Here is a 25,992-nt window from a genome sequence, read left to right as displayed (position 1 = left end):
CTAATTTTTCCCCAAACCACCGGAGTACAGGATAAGAAACAATGGATGGAAACTAATCAAGGAGAGAAGCAACTTGGAACTTTCTTACCGTGAGGACAATTCACCAGTGGAGCAGCTTGCCTTCAAATAGCATGGGTGCTCCATCACTGGACATTGTTAAGAGACTGGACAGTCACATGTCTGAAATGAGATAGGATCTCTTGCTTGAGCAGGAGGCTGGACTAGAAGAGCTCCACGTTCGCTTTCATCTCTGTTCTGATTTTGATTTGAATCCTCCTGCTTTTTAGCCAAGTTGGAGGTTTTAAAACAAAGATGAGGATCAGTGGAGATTAAGGTTATCAGTTGCCCTGAAAGTGATGTTTTAAGTGGTGCAGATTCCCTAACCATTTCAAGTAAAACCCTCTGATGTGTATATCCACTAGAGCAAAGTTGCAGACAGAAATACAATTAGTCCTGAATCCATTACTACTGCCTTTCCACCCTGCGTCACATTATGTTATGTAAGTAATAAGTGAGAAAGAAAACCATAAGGGGAACGGGGTTATAGTAATGCTGAATTAGAAAAATCCAACTTATATGCTCTTTGTCCTAATTTTGTGGTGATCTTTCCTTGCCTTCCCCTGTGTTGCCCATCTCTGGACCCACACAATCTTATCAATACTTTTTTTAAAAAGTGAGTTTTCCCAGGAATGGACAGTATTCCAAATGGTGTCTCACTAAAGCCCTATGTAGAGGGATAGGACCTCCTTTTTGCTCACAGTAATACACCTGGTGATGCATCCCAGAATTTTGTTTTCTTCACATGTACCTGGCCACAATGTTTACTTTTGTAGTTACCATTGTTTCAGTGCCATGGCAACTACTTTGACATAGTTGTGTAAAAAAATGTGGTAGGGAAACGTAGATGCACATTAATTTCTCATAGGTAGGCAGCCTACTGGCCAACCTAAGCACTCCCTGATTTACAATAATTTATTAAGTAACCATTTGAAGTTACAATGGCAAAAAATGATAGTTCTGACTTACTTCACCCCCTCCCTTCCAAATCAGGCAAAAAACAATGGCAACCAAAATAAGATGAAATTGAGAATTAATTTAAAAAAATATTTCAGTCCTTCCCGATGAAGCATGCAGAAATGCAAATGGAAACTTTCTCTGGGATGATAAGGTGCCAAAAACAATCCAACATGACAATGAAGGAGATGATGTGTAGCTCACGGTTGAAATGAGGGGTCCTTGGTGCTCTCTGAGCTTGAATTGTTTGGTCGTAGACGTTTCATTACCGAAACTAGGGAACATCATCAATCAACCTCAGAGGGCACCAAGGACCGCTCAATCCAACTTGCGTCCACTGTGCCAAATTAAGATCTGACTCTACCAATATGAATGCAGAAGCAGGGAACCTTTTTCAGTCAAAGCCCTCTTATGATATGATGGAATAATGCCATATGTCAATGTAGACTGTGTGCCAAAAAAAACCCCATTTTTCCAAATATGGATTATTTGGTGTCAAACTGGAGAAAAAAAGAAATAGATACAGAAAGGAAAATCAGATGCTACTTCATTTTTAAAAATGAATTTTTGATCAGTTTCCATCCGTTTAAATTTGGTTTTGCTCACTGTAGCTAACCTCTGTGTGTCACTGTCGACTACAAATCTGGTCGAATGTGTTCATAGCAATGGAGCCTTCCACTTTTCTTGTTTTGCTTTTTCATTGCCTTTTCCTCTTTTCATTTATGGTCCAATGATATATCCCTGCCTTAAATTCTCCAAGGGGCCTTCCTATCACATTTCTTCAGGTGAATTTTCTACTCCGTCCCTATGTAAAAATATGTTTTTCCTCATCATAGTTTAGTGATTCCTTTTTCAGGATCTTCCTTTTCTTGGCCCCTTTTGAGGCCTTCTCCAATCTCTGCCCAGCCTTCAGGGCGGCTGTTGTTGAGGGAAATGAGTTCAAATCCTTCAGAGAGAATTTTCGCCATCCACACAGAAAGATCTTGGACAGGAAGGAAAGGAAGTTGGAGAAAGTGCCGCCTCCACAGACGTCAAGGCCTTTTTCCGGCAGGGAGCCATTAACAAGGGCCTTTCCCCCTATTTCCTATTTCCCCTCAGGAATTCAAGGTCCAGGCTTTCGCCGATGACCTTGTTTTTATCCTGGAGGACCCTATGGCGTCTGGGATACAACTTTTATGTAAAATAGAGGAGTACAGTAGGATAGCGGGGCTACGTATAAACAAAGAGAAGACAAAACTGTTAATTAAAAATATGACTCTGAACCAGAAAAGGGAAGCACAAAGCCTGTTAGGGATCAACATGGCCCACAAAGTACAATATTTGGGAATTTGGCTGACGGAGAGATGTTCCTCTATCAAGGTAGATAACTATATGAAATTGCTACAACAGGTATCCAAAGATATGACTAATTGGAGTAGCAAACAATTGTCTCTGATGGGCAGAATCGCGACAGTCAAGACTTATGTATTACCAAAATTTTTGTTTTTGTTTCAAACGGCACCAACTAAATTGGACAAAAAATTTTTTAAATCCTTGGAGAAAATAGTGACACAGTTTATATGGCAAGGCAAGAAAGCACGAATCAAAGCCCAAACCTTACAAAAACGCAGAGAACTGGGAGGCTTCGGAGTACCCAACTGGGAAGCTTACTATAACGCAGCAATCATGACATGGGTGAAAGATTGGGTGATGTTGAATAGAAGGCGCCTATTGGCTATAGAGGGACATGACCTCCCCCAGGGATGGCATGCCTCCCTCTGGCAAGAAAGAGACACCCCCCATAGGTACTTCATGGGACATTATATTCGGAAGATTTTGATGGGGGTCTGGGAAAAAATGAGGAAAAAATACTATCTTAGGGTTCCGTGTTGGTTGGCACCATTAGAGGCCTTAACGCATCCGAGTTTATTTAACTGGACAAGAAACATAACATATAAAGATATCATGACAGAAGAGGGCAACATAAAAACAAAGATGGAATTAGAGCAACAGGGCAGGAATTTGGAATGGTGGGAATATTTACAGGTTAGAAACAGGTTTAAAAGTGATAAGGCACGTTTCGGGATCTACCCAAACCCTCAGGGGCTAGATAAGATCTTGTTTGGTGGAGACAAAAAAATGTTATCGAAGATCTACCAATTTTTGACCTCCCAAGATACTAATGAAGAGATGGACAAAAGCCTTCTAACAGTATGGGAGAGAAACCTAGGTTATGAAATTGAAATGGGCAAATGGCGGGATCTATGGAGTAAGACCATTAAACTTACAACTTCTACTGCATTCAAAGAAAACATATACAAGATGGTTTATAGGTGGCACTTCCCCCCAACGAGATTAGCCAAGATGTTTCCTGGGTTATCTCCATTGTGTTGGAAATGTGGAAGAAAGGATGGCACATTCTATCATATTTGGTGGTCCTGTACTGAGGCCACGAAATATTGGAAAAGGATTAAAAAGTGGTTAAAAGAGGTTACCGGGGCAAACATTGAATGGAGACCTGAGAACTTGTTACTAAGCATCAAACCAGATAACATAAGCAGTTCAATATGGCACTTGAGCCTGCATATAATTGTGGCCGCAAGAATAACCTATGCACAACTTTGGAAATCCACCACTATACCGCCGGAAGATGCTTTAATTAAAAAGATCTACGAATGTGCAGAAATGGACAGAATGACGGGTTGGCTGAGGGACAAAGGAGAAACAGAACATTATCTTAGCTGGAACCTATGGTATATGTGGGCGACTAGGAGAACAGCAGGGACTTAAAATGGGGAAAGTCAACATAGGTACCGTAATAGATCCCTGAATTTTGCAATGAGTAGATGTGGCTTAGAGACCTAATAATGAGGAAAGAAAGAAAAACCAGGCTGTGAATGACTGTCACCGTGGGGGGGGAGGGGGGTTGTATGTTTAAAACGGTATTTGTATCTGTATGTTTTACTTTATATTGTTATGTATGATTTGTCTTGCTTATGTCGTTGTATTTATGTCGTTGTATTGTTTTTTCCGTTTTTTTTAAAGGTAATAATGTTTAATAAAAATTATATTTAAAAAAAAAAACAAGGGCCTTTCCCCCTATTCCCAAGCCCATCATCCCCGCCCATTCCCTTCCCCTCAGACGCGCCCCTCTTTCCCGCCCTTTCTACAATCCTAGCACCTTGCGGCAAATCCACCAGGGGGCGGTCTCCGCCAAGAGAAGGGAACTTCCGGCGGTTCCCCACTGGTCCACTGGAGGGCGAACGTCAAGACTGGCTTTCTAGAGGAGGCCGGGAGGAAGTGACATCACAACTCTTGTCGCTCTAGGACGCCGCACTCGCTCTGCTTAACCCCTGAGGCTTCGCAGGAGGCTGAGAGGCTGCGGGAGAGTCTGGCGGGGGGGGGGGGGGAGGTCCAGACGTGACCCGGGTGAGGGGCAGCATTTCGCGGGCAAAGGGAGGTGGAGAAGAGACCCGCGCCCGACCCTCCTCCGGCTTCAACTCCGGGTCCCATGTTCCCCCGGCTCCGGGCGAGGAGGAGGTAGGATTCGCACCAGGCTCCCCGAGGGCCCCCTCCTGTCTCGCGAGGGGGAGAGAAGCGGGGCGGCCCTGCTCGGGGAGACCTCGGCCCTACGTTGGCATGAGCCTCTTCGGGCTCCGGGCAGGTTGGGTGAAGGTTCTTCAGTGGCTGAATTCCACTTTCTAATTCTTGGCTTTTCTTTTTCTTTCCATCCCCAGGACAAAGAAAGGATGGAGACACAACCTTTTGCCAAGGAGGGAAGCAGAAAAAGCCCTTCGGCTGCTCAGCCTGAGAAGGTTGGGAAACTCTGGACAAGGACTGGGCAGAAGATCCTGGTGGAGGAAACCATCCTCCCTCCCGAAGTTCAGCCCTGGAACTTCATCCAATATGAGTTAGCTGAAGGTCCCCGAGGACTTTGCAGGCGACTCCATGACTTTAGTAGGCAATGGCTGAGACCAGGAAAGCACACTAACGCCCAGTTGCTGGACCTGGTTGTTTTGGAGCAGTTCCTGGCTCTTCTGCCCCCAGAGATGGAGAGCTGGGTACGAGAGTGTGGAGCAGAGACCAGCTCCCAGGCGGTGGCCCTGGTGGAAGGCTTCTTCCTGAGCCAGGCGGAGGAGCAGGAGGAGCAGAACGAGTTGCAGGTGAGACACTTTAGGCAGCTCAGAAGAGAGAATGTGTTTGAATACTTCACCCCTCCTTCCCAAACCTCTCTCATGTTCATAATACTTGGCAATTTACCAATTCTTGTAGGATGTTGTTCAATTGTTTTCTCACTCAACCTCATGGATGGATGTTGGGGGCTTTGAGATTGTGTTTTGAATATAGGAATCCAGTTCGTGATGTACATCAATTTTGCTTCTTTCTTCCTTCCTCTCCTATTGGAAGGGCTGCACTGTGGAGATCAGAGATCCTGAGGGAAAGAAGAATCCATCAAATCCCCCTCAGGAGCTATTATTCGGGAGGTTCCCTTGGGAAGATCAAAGTCAGGACGCCTCAGGAGGTAATGGAAGATCCTCCGATTACTCATCTGTCTTATCTTCGCTCTTTCTTCTCTTCTATATAATGCCTCCTTCTATTTAGACTTCTCCACACTGATCACACCTGCAGATGATAACCCAGAGACCTTCTTTAGGTGAGCCTCCTCCTCCTCCTGAGGAAGGAGGACATTGAGTCCACCTGAAGGGGGGTGCTGAGGACCATGGTATTCTCCTGGGGTGGTTTCGGGGGATGAGAAAAGAGGTCTTCTGCTACCCTGGCTCACTTCCTTCTTCTGTGGCCGCTCTCAGTCAGTGTTGATAAGAGGGGAGAGATCCAGCTGTATGCTGACAATACTCAGTTGCATCTCTCAGCCAATGGTGGGTTAAGCGATGCCGTCTCCTCACTCTCGCAGTGCCTGGAGGTTATGAGGGCCTGGATGGGAAGCAATGGGTTGAAAGTAAGCAATGGCAACTTCCAGTATCTCTCGGTTTGTGATTTGTTGGCCAAGGGAAAATTGCCACCTCTGGTCTTGGATGGAGTGGCACTACCCCAAACAGATCCTGTGCATAATCTGGGGGTTCTCCTGGAGTCACGACTGCTGCTCAAAGGGCAGCTGACAGTCGTGGCCAGGTGGGCCTTTGCGCAATTACAGGTTGTGCGTCAGTTACGCCCCTTCCTGGACCGACAAGCCCTACTCACATTCACTAATGCCCCAGTCACTTCCTGTGTTGACTATTGTAACATGCTCTACATGGGGATACCCATGAAGAACATCTGAAAATTCCAGTTGTTGGAAAACACAGCAGCCCGCATGATTTTGTGCAGACCCCAGTTTTGCAGATATATGACCTCTCCTGCAGGAGCTGCACTGGCTGCCAATTTGCTTCTGGGTGCAATTCAAGGTGCTGGTTATAATCTTTAAAGTCCTTCATGGCTTAGGACCAGATTATCTAACGGATCATCTCTTACCAGTTATATCTACCCGATGGAGTCAGGGAATGTTACATGCCCCATCCTCTAAGGAGATACACCTGGTGAGACACAGAAGAGCCTTCTCCATGGCGGCTTCCTCTCTGTGGAACAGTATCCCCCCAGAAATTAGTGGCCCCCACTCTAGCACTCTTCCGGAAGGGGTTGAAGACCTGGTTCTGCCAGTGGGCCTGGAGTACCAAGAGCAGAATAGAGCACATTATTTGGCTCCTGTGTGGTGCTGTCGCCGATGTGTTTGTGTGTGTGAGGGTGATTTTATTATTTTTATATTACATAATTCTCCCTTTATTAGTTTTATTGTTTTAATATAGGTTTTATATTTTGTAAGCCGCCTTGAATCACCATGTGCAAATAAGCGGCATATAAGTTGTCTAAAATAATTACATAAAATAAATACTTTGTTAATTACTTATTTTGAAATTATTCCTTACAGAGAAAGAAAGAATGAAATTTCCTGGTTTTTTTGATGGCGATCAAACAGCGGTTGAACCTTTAAATCAAGTAAGAAAGTTATCAGGTTTGTAGTCTCACCTTCAGGAAGTGAAGTGGGTGTGCAGAGTGCTCTTTCCTTCTTTCCCCCTCCTTGTTTGGACTGAATTATTTTTCTGTCCTTCCACATAATGGAAAGCGGAATGGCAGGTTGAAGTGGCTGTCAGTCAATAAAGTCCTTCCGGAATTAGGAATAAACGTATCACATTGGCAGGAACTGCTAGACCCCCATTCTTTTTGTAATTTATTAACATCATATGGTACAGATTAACAGTTGGAAGGGCCTTGTAGATCATCTAGTCCAACCCCCTTCACCATTTCTGACTGTTGGCAGTTTAGTATCTTCTTGAAAGCTGCCAGTAATGAAACTCCCACAGCTTTTGAAGGAAACTAAGATTCCTCCCTATCCTGTTATCTAAATTACTGACGAAGTTGACCAGATCTTGCTAATCCGAGAGCTGAGGTGGTGCGGTGGTTAAGGTGCAGTACTGCAGGCCACTTCAACTGACTGTTATCTGCAGTTCAGCGGTTCTAATCTCACCAGGTCAAGGTTGACTCAGCCTTCCATCCTTCTGAGGTGTGTGAAATGAGGACCCAGACTGTGGGGGCGATATGCTGACTGTAAACCGCTTAGACAGGACTGAAAGCCCTATGAAGCGGTATATAAGTCTAACTTCTATTGCTATTGCTATCCTGCTGTTCTGTTCTTTTTTCCTTTTTCAGGAGAGTCTTGTGTCATTCGAGGAGGTGGCTGTGTATTTCTCTGAGGAGGAATGGTCTCAGCTGGATCCTGACCAAAAAGCACTGCATTCAGAAGTCATGCTTGAAAACCATAGAAATGTAGTCTCTGTTGGTAAGAGTTTTCTAGTCCACAATCAGAGTTCAGAGAGGCAGATTATAGTTACTTTTTATTAAAAAGTCACTAATCAGATATTTTTGAGGTCCAGGAGGTGACGAGCGTGGTCACCTCATGCCTGCTGATGTAGTATTTTCAGGGAAGACTTATTTATAAGGGAGGGCTTATTTTAGCACATACGCTCAAAAACCCGATTGGTCTTATTATCAGTGGAGGTCTCATTTTCCAGGAAACAGGGTATCACACTACCTAAAGCATGCAAACGTAATAGGTTTTTGGAAAAATTCAGAAGGAAATTCACTTGACTTTGTACAGTTAGATCATTTTCTCTAATCTTGTTATCATTTTCATTTCCCTTTTTCTTTGAAGGTAATAATGGGCAGGACGATCAAGATTCCTGTGAACTTTTAGAAGTCATCAATGCTAAAGATAGAAAGGTGAAGTTTGGAATTCGAATGGAACTAGAAACTCATGAAAGAAACCAGTCAAATGATTATAATCAGGAAAGCTCATCTTCCACCGATGCTCCAATGCAAGACTTTCTTGCTCAAGAAGAGAAAATAAGGAAAATATATATTGGGAAAAGTGTGAAACCAATCAAATGTAAATTACAAGTAAAAGAACACTATTTAAGCCAAAACAAAAGAGAAGATACTATAAGAAGACACATAAGACAAAATTCCAATGGGACATTCATTCCTTCTCTTGAAAATATGCTCCTTACATCTCAAAATGTGATTGACAAAAAAGAGAATCCTTACAAATGTTTGGAATGTGGTACATGTCTTAGAACAAATGGGCAACTTACTTCCCATGAAAGCATTCCCACTGAGGAGAAGGTACACAAATGTAGAGAGTGTGGTAATAGGTTCAGAAGATGTAGTAATCATATTTCCCATAAAAGGATCCAGTCAGTAGAGAATTCGTATAAATGCATGGAGTGTGGAAAAACCTTTCCTCAAAGAGGTCATCTTATTCGCCATAAGATGATCCACACAGGGGAGAAGCCATATAAATGTATGGAGTGTGGAAAGACCTTTGCTCAAAGAGGTAATCTTATTCGCCATAAGACGATCCACACAGGGGAGAAGCCGTATAAATGCATGGAGTGTGGAAAGACCTTTGCTCAAAGAGGTCATCTTATTTCCCATAAGAGGATCCACACAGGGGAGAAGCCGTATAAATGTATGGAATGTGGAAAGACCTTTGCTCAAAGAGGTCATTTTATTTGCCATAAGAGGATCCACACAGGGGAGAAACCATATAAATGCATGGAGTGTGGAAAGACCTTTGCTCAAAGAGGCAGTCTTATTTCTCATAAGACGATCCACACAGGAGAGAAGCCATTTAAATGCATGGAATGTGGAAAGACATTTGCTCAAAGAAGTAATTTTATTTCACATAAGAGGCTCCACAGAGGGGAGAAGGTGTATAAATGCATGGAGTGTGGAAAGACCTTTGCTCAAAGAGGTCATCTTCTTTGCCATAAGAGGATCCACACAGGGGAGAAACCGTATAAATGTATGGAGTGTGGAAAGACCTTTGGTCAAATAAATAATTTTATTTCCCATAAGAGGATCCACACAGGGGAAAAGCCATTTAAATGCATAGAGTGTGGAAAGAACTTTGCACGAAGAGGTAATCTTATTCGCCACAAGACAATCCACACAGGGGAGAAGCCATATAAATGTATGGAATGTGGAAAGACCTTTGCTCAAAGAAGTCATCTTATTCGCCATAAGACGATACACACAGGGGAGAAGCCGTATAAATGCATCGAGTGTGGAAAGACCTTTGCTCAAAGAGTTAATCTTATTTCCCATAATATGATCCATACAGGGGAGAAACCGTATAAATGCATGGAATGTGGAAAGTCCTTTGCTCAAAGAGGTAGTCTTATTTCACATAGGAGAAGCCACACAGGGGAGAAGCCATATAAATGCATTGAGTGTGGAAAGAACTTTGCTCAACAACGTAGTCTTATTTCCCATAAGAGGATCCACACAAGGGAGAAGCTGTGACTTCAATCCTAGTTAGAGACAGACCTAGGGTCTCCTGCTTGGGCAGGGGATTGGACTAGATGACATGGAAGCTTTGTAACTTTTTATGCATGCAAGGTGGTTCCCAATCAAGTACCGCCTGCACTTTTAATGGGTCCATTTCTACGCCCTGGTGTAAAATGCGGTACCGTAAATAATCATTTTTTTTCTTGGTGGAATTCACATTTGGAGAGTTTAGCAAGTTTGGTGAAGTGGGGTTTTACATGTTCTGCTTTGGTCTCAGTATATACCAAAATTACCTCCACTAGACCGATACGATCGCATCGATTAGGCCTCCTCCGAATTCCATCTACTAGCCAGTGCAAACTGGCAACTACCCGGAGGAGAGCCTTCTCGGTGGCTGCTCTGACCCTCTGGAACGGACTCCCCGTGGAGATTCGGACCCTCACCACCCTCCAATCCTTCCGCGCTGCTTTGAAGATCTGGCTGTCCCGGCTGGCCTGGGGTTAAGATTCCAACCCCACCTGAATTGTGTGACTGTTGTGCTCTCTTTTAATATGTTGTATTGTTTCCATATTGGAATACTGTTTGTCTTTCCCCCCCCCCCTCCCTTTTTGAATTGTGAGCCGCCCTGAGTCCCCCCAGGGAAAAGGGCGGCATACAAATAAAGGAAATGAAAGGAAATGAAATGAAATGAAATGAAAATGTCAACTAAATAAAACCAAGACCCCTTATACAAATGCTAATGTAGCACTTTGTTTATTAATTGCATAAACACTGGGGGCGGGGGCCTTTGTAGACCAAATGAGAACACTTCAGTAGCACCCAAGAGGGGTGTTAAATGCTGTTTTCCATTCATCCCTCTCTTTAATTTTGATGCGATAGTAATCCTCCCTTAAATCCTGCTTTGGAAAAAAAAATCTCTTTAGTGAGGTGTGCTAGCATGTCTTTGATAAGCGGGGGGGGGGAGTACATGTTCTCCACACTGATCATATTTACATTTCAAAAATCCACACACACATGCTAGCACACCTCACTAAAATAAAGCCCTCCAATCTCCCGAGGATGTGGGGATAACAAACAACACAGAATAGAAACCCTGAAAACGCTGGTCGACTGGCACCGGTTGGATGGCTTCAATGTCTAGATTAATAATTATAACCTGTCTCTGTGAGTGACTCCACCCAGCTTTTCGACTCAATCCACTCTGGACAGTCGTGTTATCCAGTATTGATAGAATCCTCCTTTAGTGAACTTATTTAAAAGTGAGTAATCATGGGATGAAGAGTGGGTGTTGGAAAAGCTTCCAGGTGAACAATTTGTTTTTCATAGAAGGGCAGAATGAACAGAAGCTGAAACAAATTCCTGGGCTAAATATAGTTTTCAAGCATTAAGGCCATTTTTTTTAATGGTTCGCCATAACATTAAGGTAACTCAAAATTAAGTAACTATCAGTCATGTATTTACTTGCTAAATGTGCATTAAAATTATCTTAGTTGCATGAATAAAAATTACTAACCCACTAAAGTGTTTGGATGGCCAAACACTTTAGTGGGGGGGGGAATCATATTTCAGCTGCTGCTCAGTGGAAGCTGTTTTTTCAAATATGGATTATTAAAGGTTGGTGTGTCAAACTGGAGGAAAAAAAGAAAGATACAGAAAAGAAAATCAGATGTTACCTCCATTTTTTTAAAATGGATTTTTAAAAAAGTTTTTATTTGATTTTAAAACAAAAACATACATTAAAAAATATCAGTTAATATCTATTTAGCATGTCCTTTGGTCACAAACATTTGTGCATCACCGCTTTCAATTGCATATAGAGTCAGTAGTTATCAGCCCAATATATGTTAATACATTGGTTATCATTGTAAATCATATATTCAGTTTACTCTTATAATTTCTTCCTTTTAAACATGTATTCCAAAATTAAATTCATATATATGCTAACTATCTGTTACATCATTGTAAATATTAAATAATAACATATCTTTATGGTATCATCTATCTTATTATGTGTAGGGTTTTTACAGTGAATCATCTGGATGGTCCTTAGAACTGAGGTTACACGTGTAAGTAGAAACTGCATCAATCTGCAGAAAATATTTGCCTGTCAGCTAATCTTTGCTCTTGCAGTGTTCCCAGGGATGTTCGAGGACACGGGATGATACAAAGTATAACCTGCAACATTTTATTCACTCATTTGATAATACTTGATTTACTTAGCTATTATAACGTGAACATTCTCACGAACACCAATGATGTAAGGACTAACCAATTATTGTGCCTTGGAGACTTGTTAGCCAATAATGAGATAATACGTAGAGCTCAAAGAGGCTGAAAACACTATAAGAATGATGTTTCATGATTAATAAGTTTGCTGTGGATTCTCATGTTAATTCTGGATGCTCAATAAACTTTGGTTGATTCAGCTATCCGTGAGTGGACATTCCTTTCATCTTCAGCCTCGGGAACCCTAAATGCAACATTTTGGCGCCCGAACAGGGACCCGTACTTCGTCCAGAGGAGGACAGACGCGTCGTCAGCCCAAGGGTTTTTCTTAGTAAGTATGGGATCTTCGCTTTCTCAAGAGCAGAGGAAGCATGTTAGTGAGTTAGGGTATCTTCTTAAGAAGTCTGAGTTATGTGTGTCACAAAAGGCTCTTTTTCGGCTGGTCCGTGAAATTGCTTTAAGTTGTCCTTTCTATCCTATACAAGGTTCTTTGAAGTTGTCAGATTGGGAAAAAGTTGGCAAGGTTTTGCATTCTGAGCCTAGGAAAGATGTAGATGTTTTGCACGCTTGGCATTTGTGTCGGCATGCTGTAGAAATGTTTGGTCAGAAAGAAGATTCTGTTTCTTTTTTATCATCCCCTCCTTCTCAACATTCTAATACTGTGATTTTTCCTCCACTGTCTGAAAAAGAAATTTCTTCTTTTGATCTTAAATCTGAGTCTGAAATAATACCTTCTTCTCCTCCTTCTGACATTATGATAAAGCCTCCTCCATCTCTTCCACCTCCTCCTATTCCCATTCCACCTTCTCCACCTCCTCCTATTCCTCCTCCTTTTTCTCTTCCTCCTATTCCTCATCCTTCTGCTAATATTCTTCTAAAGTCTGCTTTTCAGAAAATGGTAGAAAATTGTAAATCAGATGTTAATATTTCTGGAGAAGAGTTAGCTGATTTGTTGTCTGTGTGTCCGGTTCAATATCAACCAGGGCCACAACCAGGTCAGCAGATTGCTGAGTGGGAAGGTTTGCCATTTCAGATTTTAAGGGAGTTAAAGAAGGCTATTTCTGATTATGGTATCACTGGAAATTTTACTAAAGGTCTTTTGGAAGGAATTAAGAATGGCTATACCATGATTCCGCAGGATTGGAAACAATTGTTTAGAATGATTTTGACTTCTATGCAGTATGTTGTTTGGGAAAGTGAGTATTTGCGTCATTCTCAGGCAGCTGCTTTAGGTAGTGGTGGAGTTTATACAGTAGAACAGTTGTTTGGATCAGGTCAGTTTGCAGACATTCCTAATCAGGTTTTACTTCCTCCTGCAACTTTGGCGGTAGTTTCTGAATGTGCATTCAGGTCTTTTCTCAAGGTTCCTCAAGCCGGAGAACCTAAAGTTAGCTTTTCTAACATACGCCAGGGAGTGAATGAACCTTATGCTGATTTTGTGGAGAGACTTTCAAAAGCTTTGCATCAACAGTTGGATAACCAGGAAGCGGCTGGAGAATTGCTTCGTCAGTTGGCTATTGAAAATGCTAATGTGGACTGTAAACGTGCTTTGCAGCCTTTAAAAGCTACAAATCAATACACGTTAGCAGACATGTTACGTGTTTGTCAGGATGTAGGTTCTCAATCATACAAAATGAATTTGTTGGCTGCAGCGATTCAAAGAGGGAGGAAGCCTCCAGGGAACTGTTTTAGATGTGGAAAATTAGGGCATTTTCAGAAAGATTGTCATTCAACGACATCTAGTGGTGGTTGACTATTAGCCTGTTTTTAAACAGGATGTGTTTGTTTTAATTTTCCTTTATAGTCACAGGATAAAGAAAAAGAGGTAACATGGTTTTGCTTATTGTCTTTTCTCTCTATTAAAAGGTTCCAAAAAACCTGGAGATTTGGTTTCACTTACTGTTTTGCAAAAGAAATGTCTCCAAGAAATTCTAAATAAATTTAAATTGGGATATGTTGATAGAATTGCTTCTATAACCAAAAAGTTGTGGTTAGCAATTCTTCCTACATCACCTTTACCTACTGGATGTCTTTATTCTATTTTGGATGAAAAAGTGATTCATATTCATGAATGGTTGAATTTGTCTGCTTCTCCTCCTAGAAACATTTTTCCTTATCAACAGGCTTTAGAAGAATTGATTATGAAAGCACGACGAAGATCTTTGCAATTAATAGGTCATGACCTGGATGGAATAGCTTTCACTCGTACTAAACTTGAACATGAACATTTGATGACCATTTCTGATTCATATCAAATTGCATTTTCCAATTACCTTGGTGATATTCAATATTCTTTACCTAAAGATCCTAGAATAGTTATTACAAATACATTGAATCTTTCATTTTCTTCTATTTTTACTCGTTCTCCTCTTCCTGAAGCATTAACAATTTTCACAGACGGATCACCCACTCGTGGAGTTGTGGTTTGGACGGATGGTCAACAATGGTTTTCTAAATTCACTTCTGTTCAGACATCTGCCCAACGTTCTGAGTTGGCAGCTGTTATTTTGGCTCTGAGATTATTTTCTGATCAACCTATTAACTTAATTGTTGATACCAAATATGTTTTTCTTGCAATGCAATCTCTTCCTTATGCTTATTGTGCTGTTTCTCTTGACGTTAATCTTTTGTCTTTATTTTTATCTTTAAAACATGTTTTGGAAGCACGTGTCTTTCCTTTATATGTTGAGCACATCAGGAGCCATTCTCCTTTTCAAAATCCTTTGACGGAAGGAAATAGACGAGCTGATGAGACTCTCAAAGAAGTCACAACTCTTTTTTCAGATCCTGTTGCTAGTCATTCATATTTTCATCAAAATGCTAAATCTTTGGCTAAACAATTTTCTGTTCCTATGTCTCAGGCTCGTGATATTGTTCGAGGATGTACTTCTTGTCAACAATTTGCTGTTCCTTTTCCTATGGGAGTAAATCCTCGAGGAACAAAATCTAATCAAATTTGGCAAATGGATGTTACACAATTTGCTACCTTTAAACCATTCACTTATTTACATGCATCCATTGATACATATTCTCATTTTTTGTGGGTCACTGCTGCTAGACATGAGCGCACCTTTGATGCCATGTCTCATTGTCTTTCTGCTTTTTCCGTAATGGGACGACCAATTCAATTAAAAACTGATAATGGTCCTGCGTATACTAGCAAGGACTTTAATTCTTTTTGTCAACAATGGAACATTCAATTGATACATGGAATTCCTTACAATTCTCAAGGGCAAGCTATAATTGAGCGAGCTCATCGTACATTCAAAGCCACATTAACTAAATTGGTAAAATCTGAATCTGGTCCTTTCAATTTGAGAAAAATTCAAAATTTGATCTCTATTGCTCTTTATGCGTGGAATTACTTAACTTTTCTAGATTCCTTTTCAGACCTCCCAGTGAATTTACATTTTCATATTCAGGATCCTGTGGCACGTCCTTTGGTGCTTTTTCGTCAACTTCCTGATCCTGCCTGGCGTGGACCTACAAAACTTATAACCTGGGGACGAGGTTACGCTGCAGTTGAGGATTTGCAAACAAAGCAAGCTGTGTGGATTCCAGGCCGGTGTGTTCGTCCTTATCATGGAAAAACAAATGATAGATCCAAGGATGCAACGTCCTCCAATATTGCCTTGGAATCACCTTGAAGATCAACATCAATTGAAAAAATCCTTTTTTCTCATGTGCTGTTTTCTCTTTTTCTTTTCTTTTCCGGTTTCTACTAACTCGGAAACAATTCCTGCTCTTCCTCTTAGTCCTAATCTTTGGATTCGTCACGCTCAATATATGTTTTTGATTCATGGTCATAATATAACTTTATATTATGAACCTCCTATGGCTCTTGGTCAAGTTGCTTTTATTCCTAATCTAATTAATTCTTCTGCTTTCATTGTTTCGCAACTTCAACATATTTCTTCTTCTTGGCTATTTTCTACTCCTCCAAATGAATTAAATTCAGTTAGATGGAAGTATATTCGCATTAACCAATTTACTAGAGGCTTATGTTTTTGTTGTTATGCTCGTCATAATTGGTTTAATCAATGGTCTGATTACTCAAAAGCTAAACGTATTTTAGATAAAGTAGGGAATTATAGTTATTGTACTCAAAAATATTGGTTATGGGGTACTATTAAAACATCACAAGGTCATAACATCATACCTGAAATGTATCCTGAAAATTTTCCTATTTTTCAAACTGTTTTTTCTAATACTGACACAGGTGGATCAATCTGTGCTGGATGGCAATTAAAAGATCCTACAATGTGGTTTTTCTTTGACAAATATGCAACTAACGTACACCCTCAAAACTATCAATGTGCTGCCATTGGATATTTGTCGTTACCTGTACAAGTGGGTGCTTATGGAAGTTTACCAACTAGAAAAAGACGTGCAGCCTTGGGATCAAAATGTTCTGATGAAGTTATTATTGATACTCAATTTTCTTCATTGCATACTTTTGGACGTGCAGTAGTTGGAGCAATAACTGGAACTATTTCTTTGGGATCATACCCAGGAATATTAACTCAAGAAAATAGACATTCTATTTTAGGTCTCACATGCCGATTGGAGAAATCTATTAATGCTACTGCTGCAATTATTAGAGACTTGCAAAATGAAATTGAAGAACTTAATCAAGATTTAATGCAACAACGTTTTGCTATAGACTATTTGCTAGCTCGTCAAGGTGGATTTTGCACTTTAGTTGGTCAACGTGCTTGTGCTGTGCATTTTCATTCACTTAATAGAACTATTGAAGATGAATTAGCTAATTTACAAGCTTCTATAAAAAATAATGTACATTATGAATTTTCTCCTTTTGATTGGTTAACTAGCTGGTTACCTAATATTTCTTGGTTAAAACAATTGTTTTTCTATGGTGTGAGCATAATTGTATTACTTATACTTTGCTGTTGTTGTATGCAATGTGTTCCTTCATTTTTTGCTATGTTTTTTGCTATGTTTCGTAAGTCTCCTGCACCTACTTTGAATATGATTCAAATGCATGCTCTTGAAAAATCTCTTTTATTGTCATTAAAAACAAAAAGAGAGGAAATGTTGCATTTAGGGTTCCCGAGGCTGAAGATGAAAGGAATGTCCACTCACGGATAGCTGAATCAACCAAAGTTTATTGAGCATCCAGAATTAACATGAGAATCCACAGCAAACTTATTAATCATGAAACATCATTCTTATAGTGTTTTCAGCCTCTTTGAGCTCTACGTATTATCTCATTATTGGCTAACAAGTCTCCAAGGCACAATAATTGGTTAGTCCTTACATCATTGGTGTTCGTGAGAATGTTCACGTTATAATAGCTAAGTAAATCAAGTATTATCAAATGAGTGAATAAAATGTTGCAGGTTATACTTTGTATCATCCCGTGTCCTCGAACATCCCTGGGAACACTGCAAGAGCAAAGATTAGCTGACAGGCAAATATTTTCTGCAGATTGATGCAGTTTCTACTTACACGTGTAACCTCAGTTCTAAGGACCATCCAGATGATTCACTGTAAAAACCCTACAATTATGATATTTCTTGCAGTATATATATAAAAAAAGGATTCATCAACATGTTGCAGAAAATCAAGAGATAGGACTGCGAGATCAAGATAAGCTTTAGGTCCAGACAGAGATAACAATTTCTAACATCGGGACAAAAACCTATAGAAAAGACAGTTTCTTATATATCTCCCAAAGAGCAACACACACGGAAATGCTTAAATTCACTTCTTATTGGTTACCTTGAGGAAAGAGCCTTATATGTAGATAGGGTCTTACTTCTCCTTTTGTCTTGGGTCATAGGTACTGAGTATCTGTCTCTAAGCGACCTTTAGCTGACCCTTGTGGTCTTGTGAGAACTCTCGAACTCTGCGGTTAGGCACTCGCTTCCTGTTCTTTTGCAAGCTGCAACTCTGCCTATGTGGCCTTTAAATAGAGAAGTGAAGGGCCCCCGAGAGGCTGTCCAGCCTGACCCAGTAGGTTTCACACTTAATGTCCAAATCTCACTTTACGTCCTACTTTAAACATGTATTTGTATATTACTTTCAATTATATATAAAAATCATAAAATATCTATCAAATGTATATAAATACATCTTTATCATTGTATCTCATATAATCAAGTACAATTATTATTTCTTCATTTTAAACAAGATATTCTAAATATTCAATTCATATATATACCAATATTCCATTAGTTTGTTATAAATCTATAGAATCTATATATTCAGTTCATATATATACCAATATTCCATTACATTGTTATTAATCTATAAAATCGAAATAAAAGTAAAATGTCTTAATAATATCTCCTGTCACATTCTAAAATGGATTTTAACCACTTCCCATCCGTCACTGTACACCCATCGGCTGTTTCTGACAGGATTTGGCCCCTTTTGAGGCCTCCTTCAATCTCTGCCCAGCCTTCAAGGCGGCTGTTCTTGAGGAAAGTGACTTCAAATCCTTCAGAGAGATTTTTCTCCATCTCCACAGATGGACAGGAAGGAAAGAAAGATGGAGAAAGTGCTGCCTCTAGAAACGACATAGCCTCTTTTGGGCAGTGAGCCATTGAAAAGGGGCTTTCCTTCGACTCCCAAGCCCATCATCCATTCCCTCTCTCTTCCCCTCAGACGCGCTGCTCTTTCCCGCCATTTCTACAATCCGGGCATCTTGCGGCAAATCCACCAGGGGGCGCCCTCCGCCAAGAGAAGGGAACTCCTGGCGCTTCCCCATTGGTCCACTGGAGGGTGATCGTCACGGCTGGCTTTCTAGGGGAGACCGGGAGGAAGTGACGTCACAAACGCTTGTCGCTCTAGGACCTTGCAGTCTCTCTCCTTAACTCCTGGAGCTCCGCAGGAGGCGGAGAAGCCGCGAGAGAGTCTGGCGGGAGAAGATCCAGACGCGCCCCAGGTGAGTTGGGGGCTCTTCCCGGGCAAAGAAGGCGGAGGAGGAAGAGACCCGCGCCAGGTCCTTCTTCGGCTTCAATCCCTGTCCCATGTTCCCCAGCCGCCCTCTCCATGCAGGGGGAAGCAGGAGAAGCGGGGATCTGGGGAAGGGAGACCCAGCAGGAGAGGAGAGAAGCCGGGCAAGGAGGAGGCAGGATTCGCACCAGGCTCCCCGAGGGCCCCGATCGTGTCTCCGGAGGGGGAGAGAAGCGGGGCGGCCTCTCCAGCTGCCTCCTTCCCGGCCCTGCGCTGGGATGAGCCGTTGGGTATTCGGGCAACTTGGTTGAAGGTTGTTCAGTGGCTGAATTCCACTTTCTAATTCTTGGCTTTTCTTTTTCCTTCCATCTCAGATACAGAAACTGGAAGCCATTTGAAATCTTTGCAAGCCAAAAGTTTCTCTTGGGGAGGAAAAAAAGAGCGGAATAACTTGCAGGGATCCGTCCTGGGACACCAGAAATGGTCCCGTGAAGGAAAAGGCATCTGGAGACCCACCAGAGTCCTTGGACCCATCTGGAGTTGCTCTGCAGGACAGAGAAAGGATGGAGACACAACCTTTTGCCAAGGAGGGAAGCCGAAAAGGCCCTTCAGCTGTTCAGCCTGGGAAGTGGGGAAAGCTCTGGACAAGGACTGGACAGAAGATCCTGGAGGAGGAAACCATCCTCCCTTCAGAAGTTCAGCCCTGGAACTTCATCCAGTACCGGGAGGCTGAGGGTCCTCGAGGACTTTGCAGCCGACTCCATGACTTTTGTAGGCGATGGCTGAGACCAGAAAGACACACCAAAGCCCAGATGCTGGACCTGGTGATTCTGGAGCAGCTCCTGTTCCTTCTGCCCCCAGAGATGAAGCGCTGGGTGCAGGAGTGTGGAGCAGACAGCAGCTCCCAGGCGGTGGCCCTGGCTGAAGGCTTCCTCCTGAGCCAGGCAGAGAAGCAGAAGGAGCAGGACGAGTTGCAGGTGAGAGACTTTAGGGAGCTCAGAAGGGAATAAAAAATATGTTTGAACACTTCATCCCTCCTTCCCAAACTTCTGGGACATTCATAATATGTAGCAATTTACCCATTCTTGTAGGACATTGTTCCATTGTTTTCTCACTCAACAACACTGATGGTTATTGGGGGCTTTCAGGTTGTGTTCCGAATATAAGAATCCACTTTACATCGTGTGATGTACATTAATTCTGCTTCTACCTTCCTTCCTCCTATTTGAAGGGCTGCACTGTGGAGATCAGAGATCCTGAGGGAAAGAAGAATCCATCAAATCCCTCTCAGGAGCTATTTTTCAGGAGGATACTTTGGGAAGATCAAAGTCAGGACACCTCAGGAAGTAATGAAAGATCCTCCGATTACCCATCTGTCTTACCTTTGCTATCTCTTCTCTTCTGTACAATACCTCCTCCTATTTTGTTAATTATTTATTTTGAAATTGTTTATTCTTACAGAGAAACAAAGAATGAAGTTTTCTGGTTTTTATGACAGAGATCTAACAGCAGTTGAACATCCAAGTCAAGTAAGGAAGGGAAAAGTTATTAATTTGTATTCTCCCTTCAGGAAGTCAAGCTGGTGTCCAGAGTGCTCACTCTCCTATTTTCCCCCCTTGCTCGGACTAGATTACTTTTGTGTTTTTTTCACAACATGGACATCACAATAGCAAGTTCAGGTTGCTGTCAGCCAACATAGCTTCCTTTGGTTATCTTGTTCTGCTAGGTACTCCTCCAACTTTGAGTTTACAAGAAACAATTTTTAACAACTCCTTCAAGAAATAGGAATAAATGTATCACTGTGGTAGTAACTGCTTGAGAGCCATTCTTCTTGTAATTCTTTGATTTGGAATTGTGCAGGGCTAATGAAAAATAACCAAATACTCACATGGCCACATTACCATTAAAAAAACCTCTTATTTATAAACCATAGTTCAAAAATAAGCAAATCCTATTAAAAAATAAAGCAGACTGTTAAAATCCAAAGGGATTGGCAATGTAATCCGGGGCAACAAAATAATTCCCAATCCTCTGATTTGTGCCTCGATTAGGAGATCAAACATTCCCACTTTGCAAAGGCTGAGAAATTACTTTCCCAGGGAATTTTCTCTTCTTTGTTTCCTTCCATTCAGCCAATAGCTCAGACTACTAGATCAATCAACGACAGACAAAGCAGTAGATCAGTTGATCCAGAAGTGGCATTACTTTACCGAAAGTCCCTGAAAGTTTTGCATAATACATGAACTTGATAAAACTTTTCCCAAATACTTCTTCAGTCAAAGAAATTTTCAGAATTGTCAATTTTCTCACCTAAAATTAGGACATGTGTGACGCACAGCTATATCATTGGTTTGGAAATTTTGGAACAATGGAAAAGAATAAGAGTTGGTAAGGATTTTAGAAGTCTTCTAATCCCCTGCTCAGACAGGAAGCCCTATAACATAACATCTATCTATCTATCTATCTATCTATCTATCTATCTATCTATCTATCTATCTATCTATCTATCCTATATAATCTATCATCTATCTTTATCATCTATCTATCTATCTATCTATCTATCTATCTATCTATCTATCTATCTACCTATCTGAAATACCACTCGTGCATCATCATGAGTTATATGTTCCTCTTGGCTTCTAGGTGCTCACTAAGAAAGGATTTTTTGAAACGACCATCAGATAATTAGTATTTCTCACATTATTATTAACACACTCTGATACTAAGGAGTTAGACTGGGGGACACAAGGAGATAAGACAGGAGAGGCCTCTGTGGGGCAAGCTTGAGGGAAAGAAGGGGAGACGAGAGGCCGATCACACGGGTATCTAGCTAGTTTCATATATATGGCTGTTCAATTTCTTCTTAAACACCTCCAGTGTTAGAGCATCTACAACTTCTGGAGGCAAATCATTCCACTGATTAATTGTTCTCACTGCCAGGAAATTTCTCTTTAGTTGTAAGTTGGTTTCACCTTGATTAGACTCCATCCATTACTTCTTGTCCCACCTTCAGGTGCTTTGGAGAATAGGTTGTCTTCCTCTTATTTGTGGCAGTGTTATTGAAACACTGCTATCATGTCCCCTTAGTCCTTCTTTTCATTAAACTAGACATACCCAGTTCCTGCAACTAGTGTGGTCTTACCAAAGCATTATGAAGTGGTACTAACACTTCATGTGATCTTGATTCTATTCCCAAAATCCCTGTTCCACTTACTACTTCTGAGCCAAGTATCACCTATTCTATGCCAGTGCATTTGGTTTTTGTTTCCTAAAAGTAGCGTATTACATTTCTCACCATTTAAATTTATTTTGTTATAGAAGGTGCCAATCTCTCAATCCTTCTGTATCTTGAGCCTATCTTGTGGTGTGTTGGGATTTCTGTCAATTTAGTCATTTCTGCAAATTTGATAAGTTCCCCTTCTATCCCCTTGTCTAAATAATTGGTGAAGATGAACAGATCTTGCAAATCTTCCTGTTCTGTTCTTTGTTCTGTGTTCAGGGGAGTCTGGTGTCGTTTGAGGAGGTGGCTGTGTATTTCTCTGAGGAGGAATGGTCTCAGCTGGATCCTGCACAAAAAATGCTGCATTCAGAAGTCATGCTTGAGAATCACAGGACCGTGGTCTCTCTCGGTAAGAGTTTTCTAAGTCCCCAATCAGAGAGTTCAAGAAGAGAGGATTATAATCAGTTTTTAATTTAAAAATGACTAATCTGATATCATCTCCTGGGAGAGAGAAGGAAGGTATCTGGCCTTTTGGTACTCCAAGGAAGGAAAGAGTCGCTGTCTCTTTGCTTAGATGCTTTTGGGCCATTTCTTATCTATATTCTTCCATTTCTCTTTGAACTTATCTGTGGAGGCTGAGAAGAATGAGGTATGCTTTTATGTCCTCTGGAGGTCATGTAAGAAGACTGTTGTCATTTGTCCTCTGAAATTGTGTGGGAATAGAACTTTCCCGCTCAAGCCACAGAAGAACATTCTCCCAAAACAATTCAAGAACAAAGGCCTCATGAAGTTTGACTCAGAGCATCCTAGGGTACAGATAATTCATGAGTTATGACAGTTCACTAAGTGACCCTTCCAAGTTAAGATCTAGCCCACCCCCAAGTACGAATGTTGGAGAACCACACCCATCATTCACACTTAGGAAGGACAGCACAGGCTCTGGAACAACATTCACCCTACCTATATCCCCATCCCACCCCTCCAAGACTTATGTTGTGAGTATGTAGCGAGCCATCAGTTCCTTTGTCTGCTTTGGTGCATTTGCAGAAAACAGAGGCCTAAAGTACTGAGAGATACACAAAATCACTACTGCAAAATCTAACACTAGTTCATCTCGCATGATCTTGCACTTTGAGTGAGATTTGCATATATATAAATAATTGTAAACAAAGAAATGACTTCTAGATAATTCCAAATCCTTCATGACTCATGAATATAGAAATCCTCATGTCTGTATCACACAATTATAAACATGCAAATAGACAACCAAATGGAATTTTGAAGAAACTCAAAAGGTAATCCACTTGACTTTCTACAGTTTGATCTTTTTCTCTAACCTTCTTTACCATTTTCATTTCTCCTTTGCTTTGAAGGTAATAATGGGCAGGAGAATCATGATTCCTGTGAACTGTTCCAAGTGATAAATGCTAAAGATAGAACGGAGAAGTTCGGAATTCGAATGGAATTAGAAACCCATGACAGAAACCAGTCAAATGATTGGAATCAGGAAAGCTTATCTTCCACTGATGCTCCAGTGCAAGATTTTCTTGCCCAACAGGAGAAACCACATAATTTCTTTACAACTCAAAAAGTGATTGACAAAAAACAGAAGCTTTATAAATGTTTGGAATGTGGAAAATGTTTTAGAACAAGCAGGCAACTTGCTTTCCATGAAAGGATTCACACTGGGGAGAAGCTATACAAATGCAGAGTATGTGGTAACACGTTCAGAACATATAGTAATCTTATTTTCCATAAAAGGATCCACTCAGGAGAGAAGCCATTTAAATGCATGGAGTGTGGAAAAATCTTTGCTCATAGCAGTGGACTTGCTATTCACAAAAAGCTCCACAGAGGAGAGAAACCATATAAATGCATGGAGTGTGGAAAGGCTTTTGCTCATATCCATTATCTTGCTTCCCATAAAAAGATCCACACAGGAGAAAAGCCGTATAAATGCATGGAGTGTGGAAATGTCTTCACTTATAGTAATGGACTTACTATCCACAAAATGATCCACGGAGGGAAAAAGCCATTTAAATGCCTAGAGTGTGGAAAGACCTTTGCTCGACAAAATCATCTTATTTCCCATAAGATCATCCACACAGGGGGGAAGCCGTATAAATGCATGCAGTGTGGGAAAACCTTTACTTATAGCAGTAGTCTTAGTGTCCACAAAAAGCTCCATGCAGGATACAAACTATATAAATGCATGGAGTGTGGAAAGAGCTTTGCTCAAAGTGGAAATCTTATTTCCCATAAGATGATCCACAGGGCAGAGAAACCATATAAATGCATGGATTGTGGGAAGACTTTTGTTCGAAGAGATAATCTTATTTCCCATAAGATCATCCACACAGGAAGGAAACCGTATCAATGCATGGAATGTGGAAAGACCTTTGCTCAAAACAGTGGACTTGCTATCCACAAAAAGCTCCACACAGGAGAGAAACCATATAAATGCATGGAGTGTGGAAAAACCTTTACTCATAGCAGTGGACTCAGAATACACAAAATGATACATATAGAGGAAAAACCATATAAATGCATGGAGTGTGGAAAGACTTTTGCTCTGAGCAGTAGACTGACTATCCACAAAAATATCCACAAGGGGGAAAAGCCATTTAAATGCATGGAGTGTGGAAAGACTTTTGTTCTGAGCAGTGTTCTCAGAAGACACAAAAGTATACACACAGGAGAGAAACCATATAAATGCATGGAGTGTGGAAAGAGTTTTGCACAACACAGTTATCTTGCTTACCATAAGATGATCCACACAGGAGAGAAACCATATAAATGCATTGAGTGTGGAAAGACCTTTGCTCAACGCAGTTATCTTGCTTCCCATAAAAAGATCCACACAGGAGAAAAGCCCTATAAATGCATGGAGTGTGGAAAGACCTTTGCTCAAAGTGGTAGTCTTATTTCCCATAAGAAGACCCACACAGGGGAAAAACCATATAAATGCATGGAGTGTGGAAAGACATTTGCTCGGAACTATCATCTTACTTGCCATAAGATGAGCCACACAGGGGAGAAACCATATAACTGCATTGAGTGTGGGAAGACCTTTGCTCAACGCAGTTATCTTGCTTCCCACAAGAAGCTCCACACAGGAGAAAAGCCCTATAAATGCATGGAATGTGGAAAGACCTTTGCTCATAATGGTAGTCTTACTTCTCATAAAAGGATCCACTCTCGGGAGAAACCATTTAGCAGTAGCAATTCCACTTAGACTTATACACCACTCCACAATACTTTACAGAATTCTCTGAGCAGTTTACAAAGTCAATATATGGTCCCTAGCAATCTGGCTCCTCATATTACTGACCTCAAAACCATGAAAGGCTGAATCAATTATGAGCAGGTCAGGATTGAACTCCTGGCTGTTGGCAATTAGCCTGTAGTACTGCATTATAACCATTGCCCCAACTTGTTTATAGATTTTTATGTGTATGCATATTGTGCCTTTCTGATCCAAATGAGACAAGGTGGAATCCAACACAATGACATTTAATGTCAGTGTAGATATATTCATGGACTGCTTAGTAACAAGGTCAGCCAATGAAACCTGAAACAGTTTGGAGCCAGGGCATAACTTAGCTCTTCAGCTCTGAGTCTGTGGGGCTCTAAACTAGTCTGCTGCTGTGAACTGAAAATGAAACTCTTCTACCTGTGTTTGCTTGTACCGTATTTATCGGCGTATAACACGCAGTTTTAAAACTAAAATTGCAAGCTTAAACCCTGCCTGCGTGTTATACGCCGATACTGCGCGTTATACGCCGATAAAT

The 25,992-nt window shown here is 41.2% G+C and overlaps 3 protein-coding genes across 5 annotated transcripts; all 3 read left to right on the top strand.

The window, feature by feature from the left end:
- Window positions 1–4,406: 4,406 nt before the first annotated feature.
- On the top strand, window positions 4,407–25,802 carry LOC148047316 (uncharacterized). 2 transcript variants are annotated; one of them, XM_087711397.1, is made up of 6 exons: window positions 4,407–4,533; window positions 19,533–19,958; window positions 20,213–20,327; window positions 20,443–20,510; window positions 22,481–22,610; window positions 23,575–25,802. In XM_087711397.1, exons 2-6 carry the CDS (start codon window positions 19,545–19,547, stop codon window positions 25,434–25,436), a joined length of 2,589 nt encoding a protein of 862 aa, XP_087567523.1. In that variant the 5' UTR covers window positions 4,407–4,533; window positions 19,533–19,544; the 3' UTR covers window positions 25,437–25,802. The 2 variants fall into 2 exon arrangements, with proteins under 2 accessions (XP_087567523.1, XP_087567524.1); XM_087711398.1 differs by lacking the exon at window positions 4,407–4,533 and adding an exon at window positions 18,837–18,970 and having other exon boundaries at window positions 19,356–19,958.
- LOC106542683 (uncharacterized) lies at window positions 4,436–10,500 on the top strand. 2 transcript variants are annotated; one of them, XM_087711423.1, is made up of 6 exons: window positions 4,436–4,533; window positions 4,731–5,156; window positions 5,401–5,515; window positions 6,917–6,984; window positions 7,696–7,825; window positions 8,198–10,478. In XM_087711423.1, exons 2-6 carry the CDS (start codon window positions 4,743–4,745, stop codon window positions 9,847–9,849), a joined length of 2,379 nt encoding a protein of 792 aa, XP_087567549.1. In that variant the 5' UTR covers window positions 4,436–4,533; window positions 4,731–4,742; the 3' UTR covers window positions 9,850–10,478. The 2 variants fall into 2 exon arrangements, with proteins under 2 accessions (XP_087567549.1, XP_087567550.1); XM_087711424.1 differs by lacking the exons at window positions 4,436–4,533; window positions 4,731–5,156; window positions 5,401–5,515 and having other exon boundaries at window positions 6,917–7,000; window positions 8,198–10,500.
- Window positions 15,756–17,169, top strand: LOC148047317 (uncharacterized). The gene has a single exon (XM_087708041.1). The coding sequence runs from the start codon at window positions 15,847–15,849 to the stop codon at window positions 17,167–17,169; it is 1,323 nt and encodes a 440-aa protein (XP_087564167.1). The 5' UTR covers window positions 15,756–15,846.
- Window positions 25,803–25,992: the final 190 nt, after the last annotated feature.

This window comes from Thamnophis sirtalis, unplaced genomic scaffold, assembly GCF_051295495.1.
Source record: "Thamnophis sirtalis isolate CommonGarterSnake01/CBP01778 unplaced genomic scaffold, rThaSir2_p1.2 scaffold_3, whole genome shotgun sequence".
In the NCBI taxonomy this organism is placed as follows: Eukaryota; Metazoa; Chordata; class Lepidosauria; order Squamata; family Natricidae; genus Thamnophis; species Thamnophis sirtalis.
The sequence above is the reverse complement of the archived record's forward strand: the minus strand, read 5'-3'. Positions and strand labels throughout refer to the sequence as shown.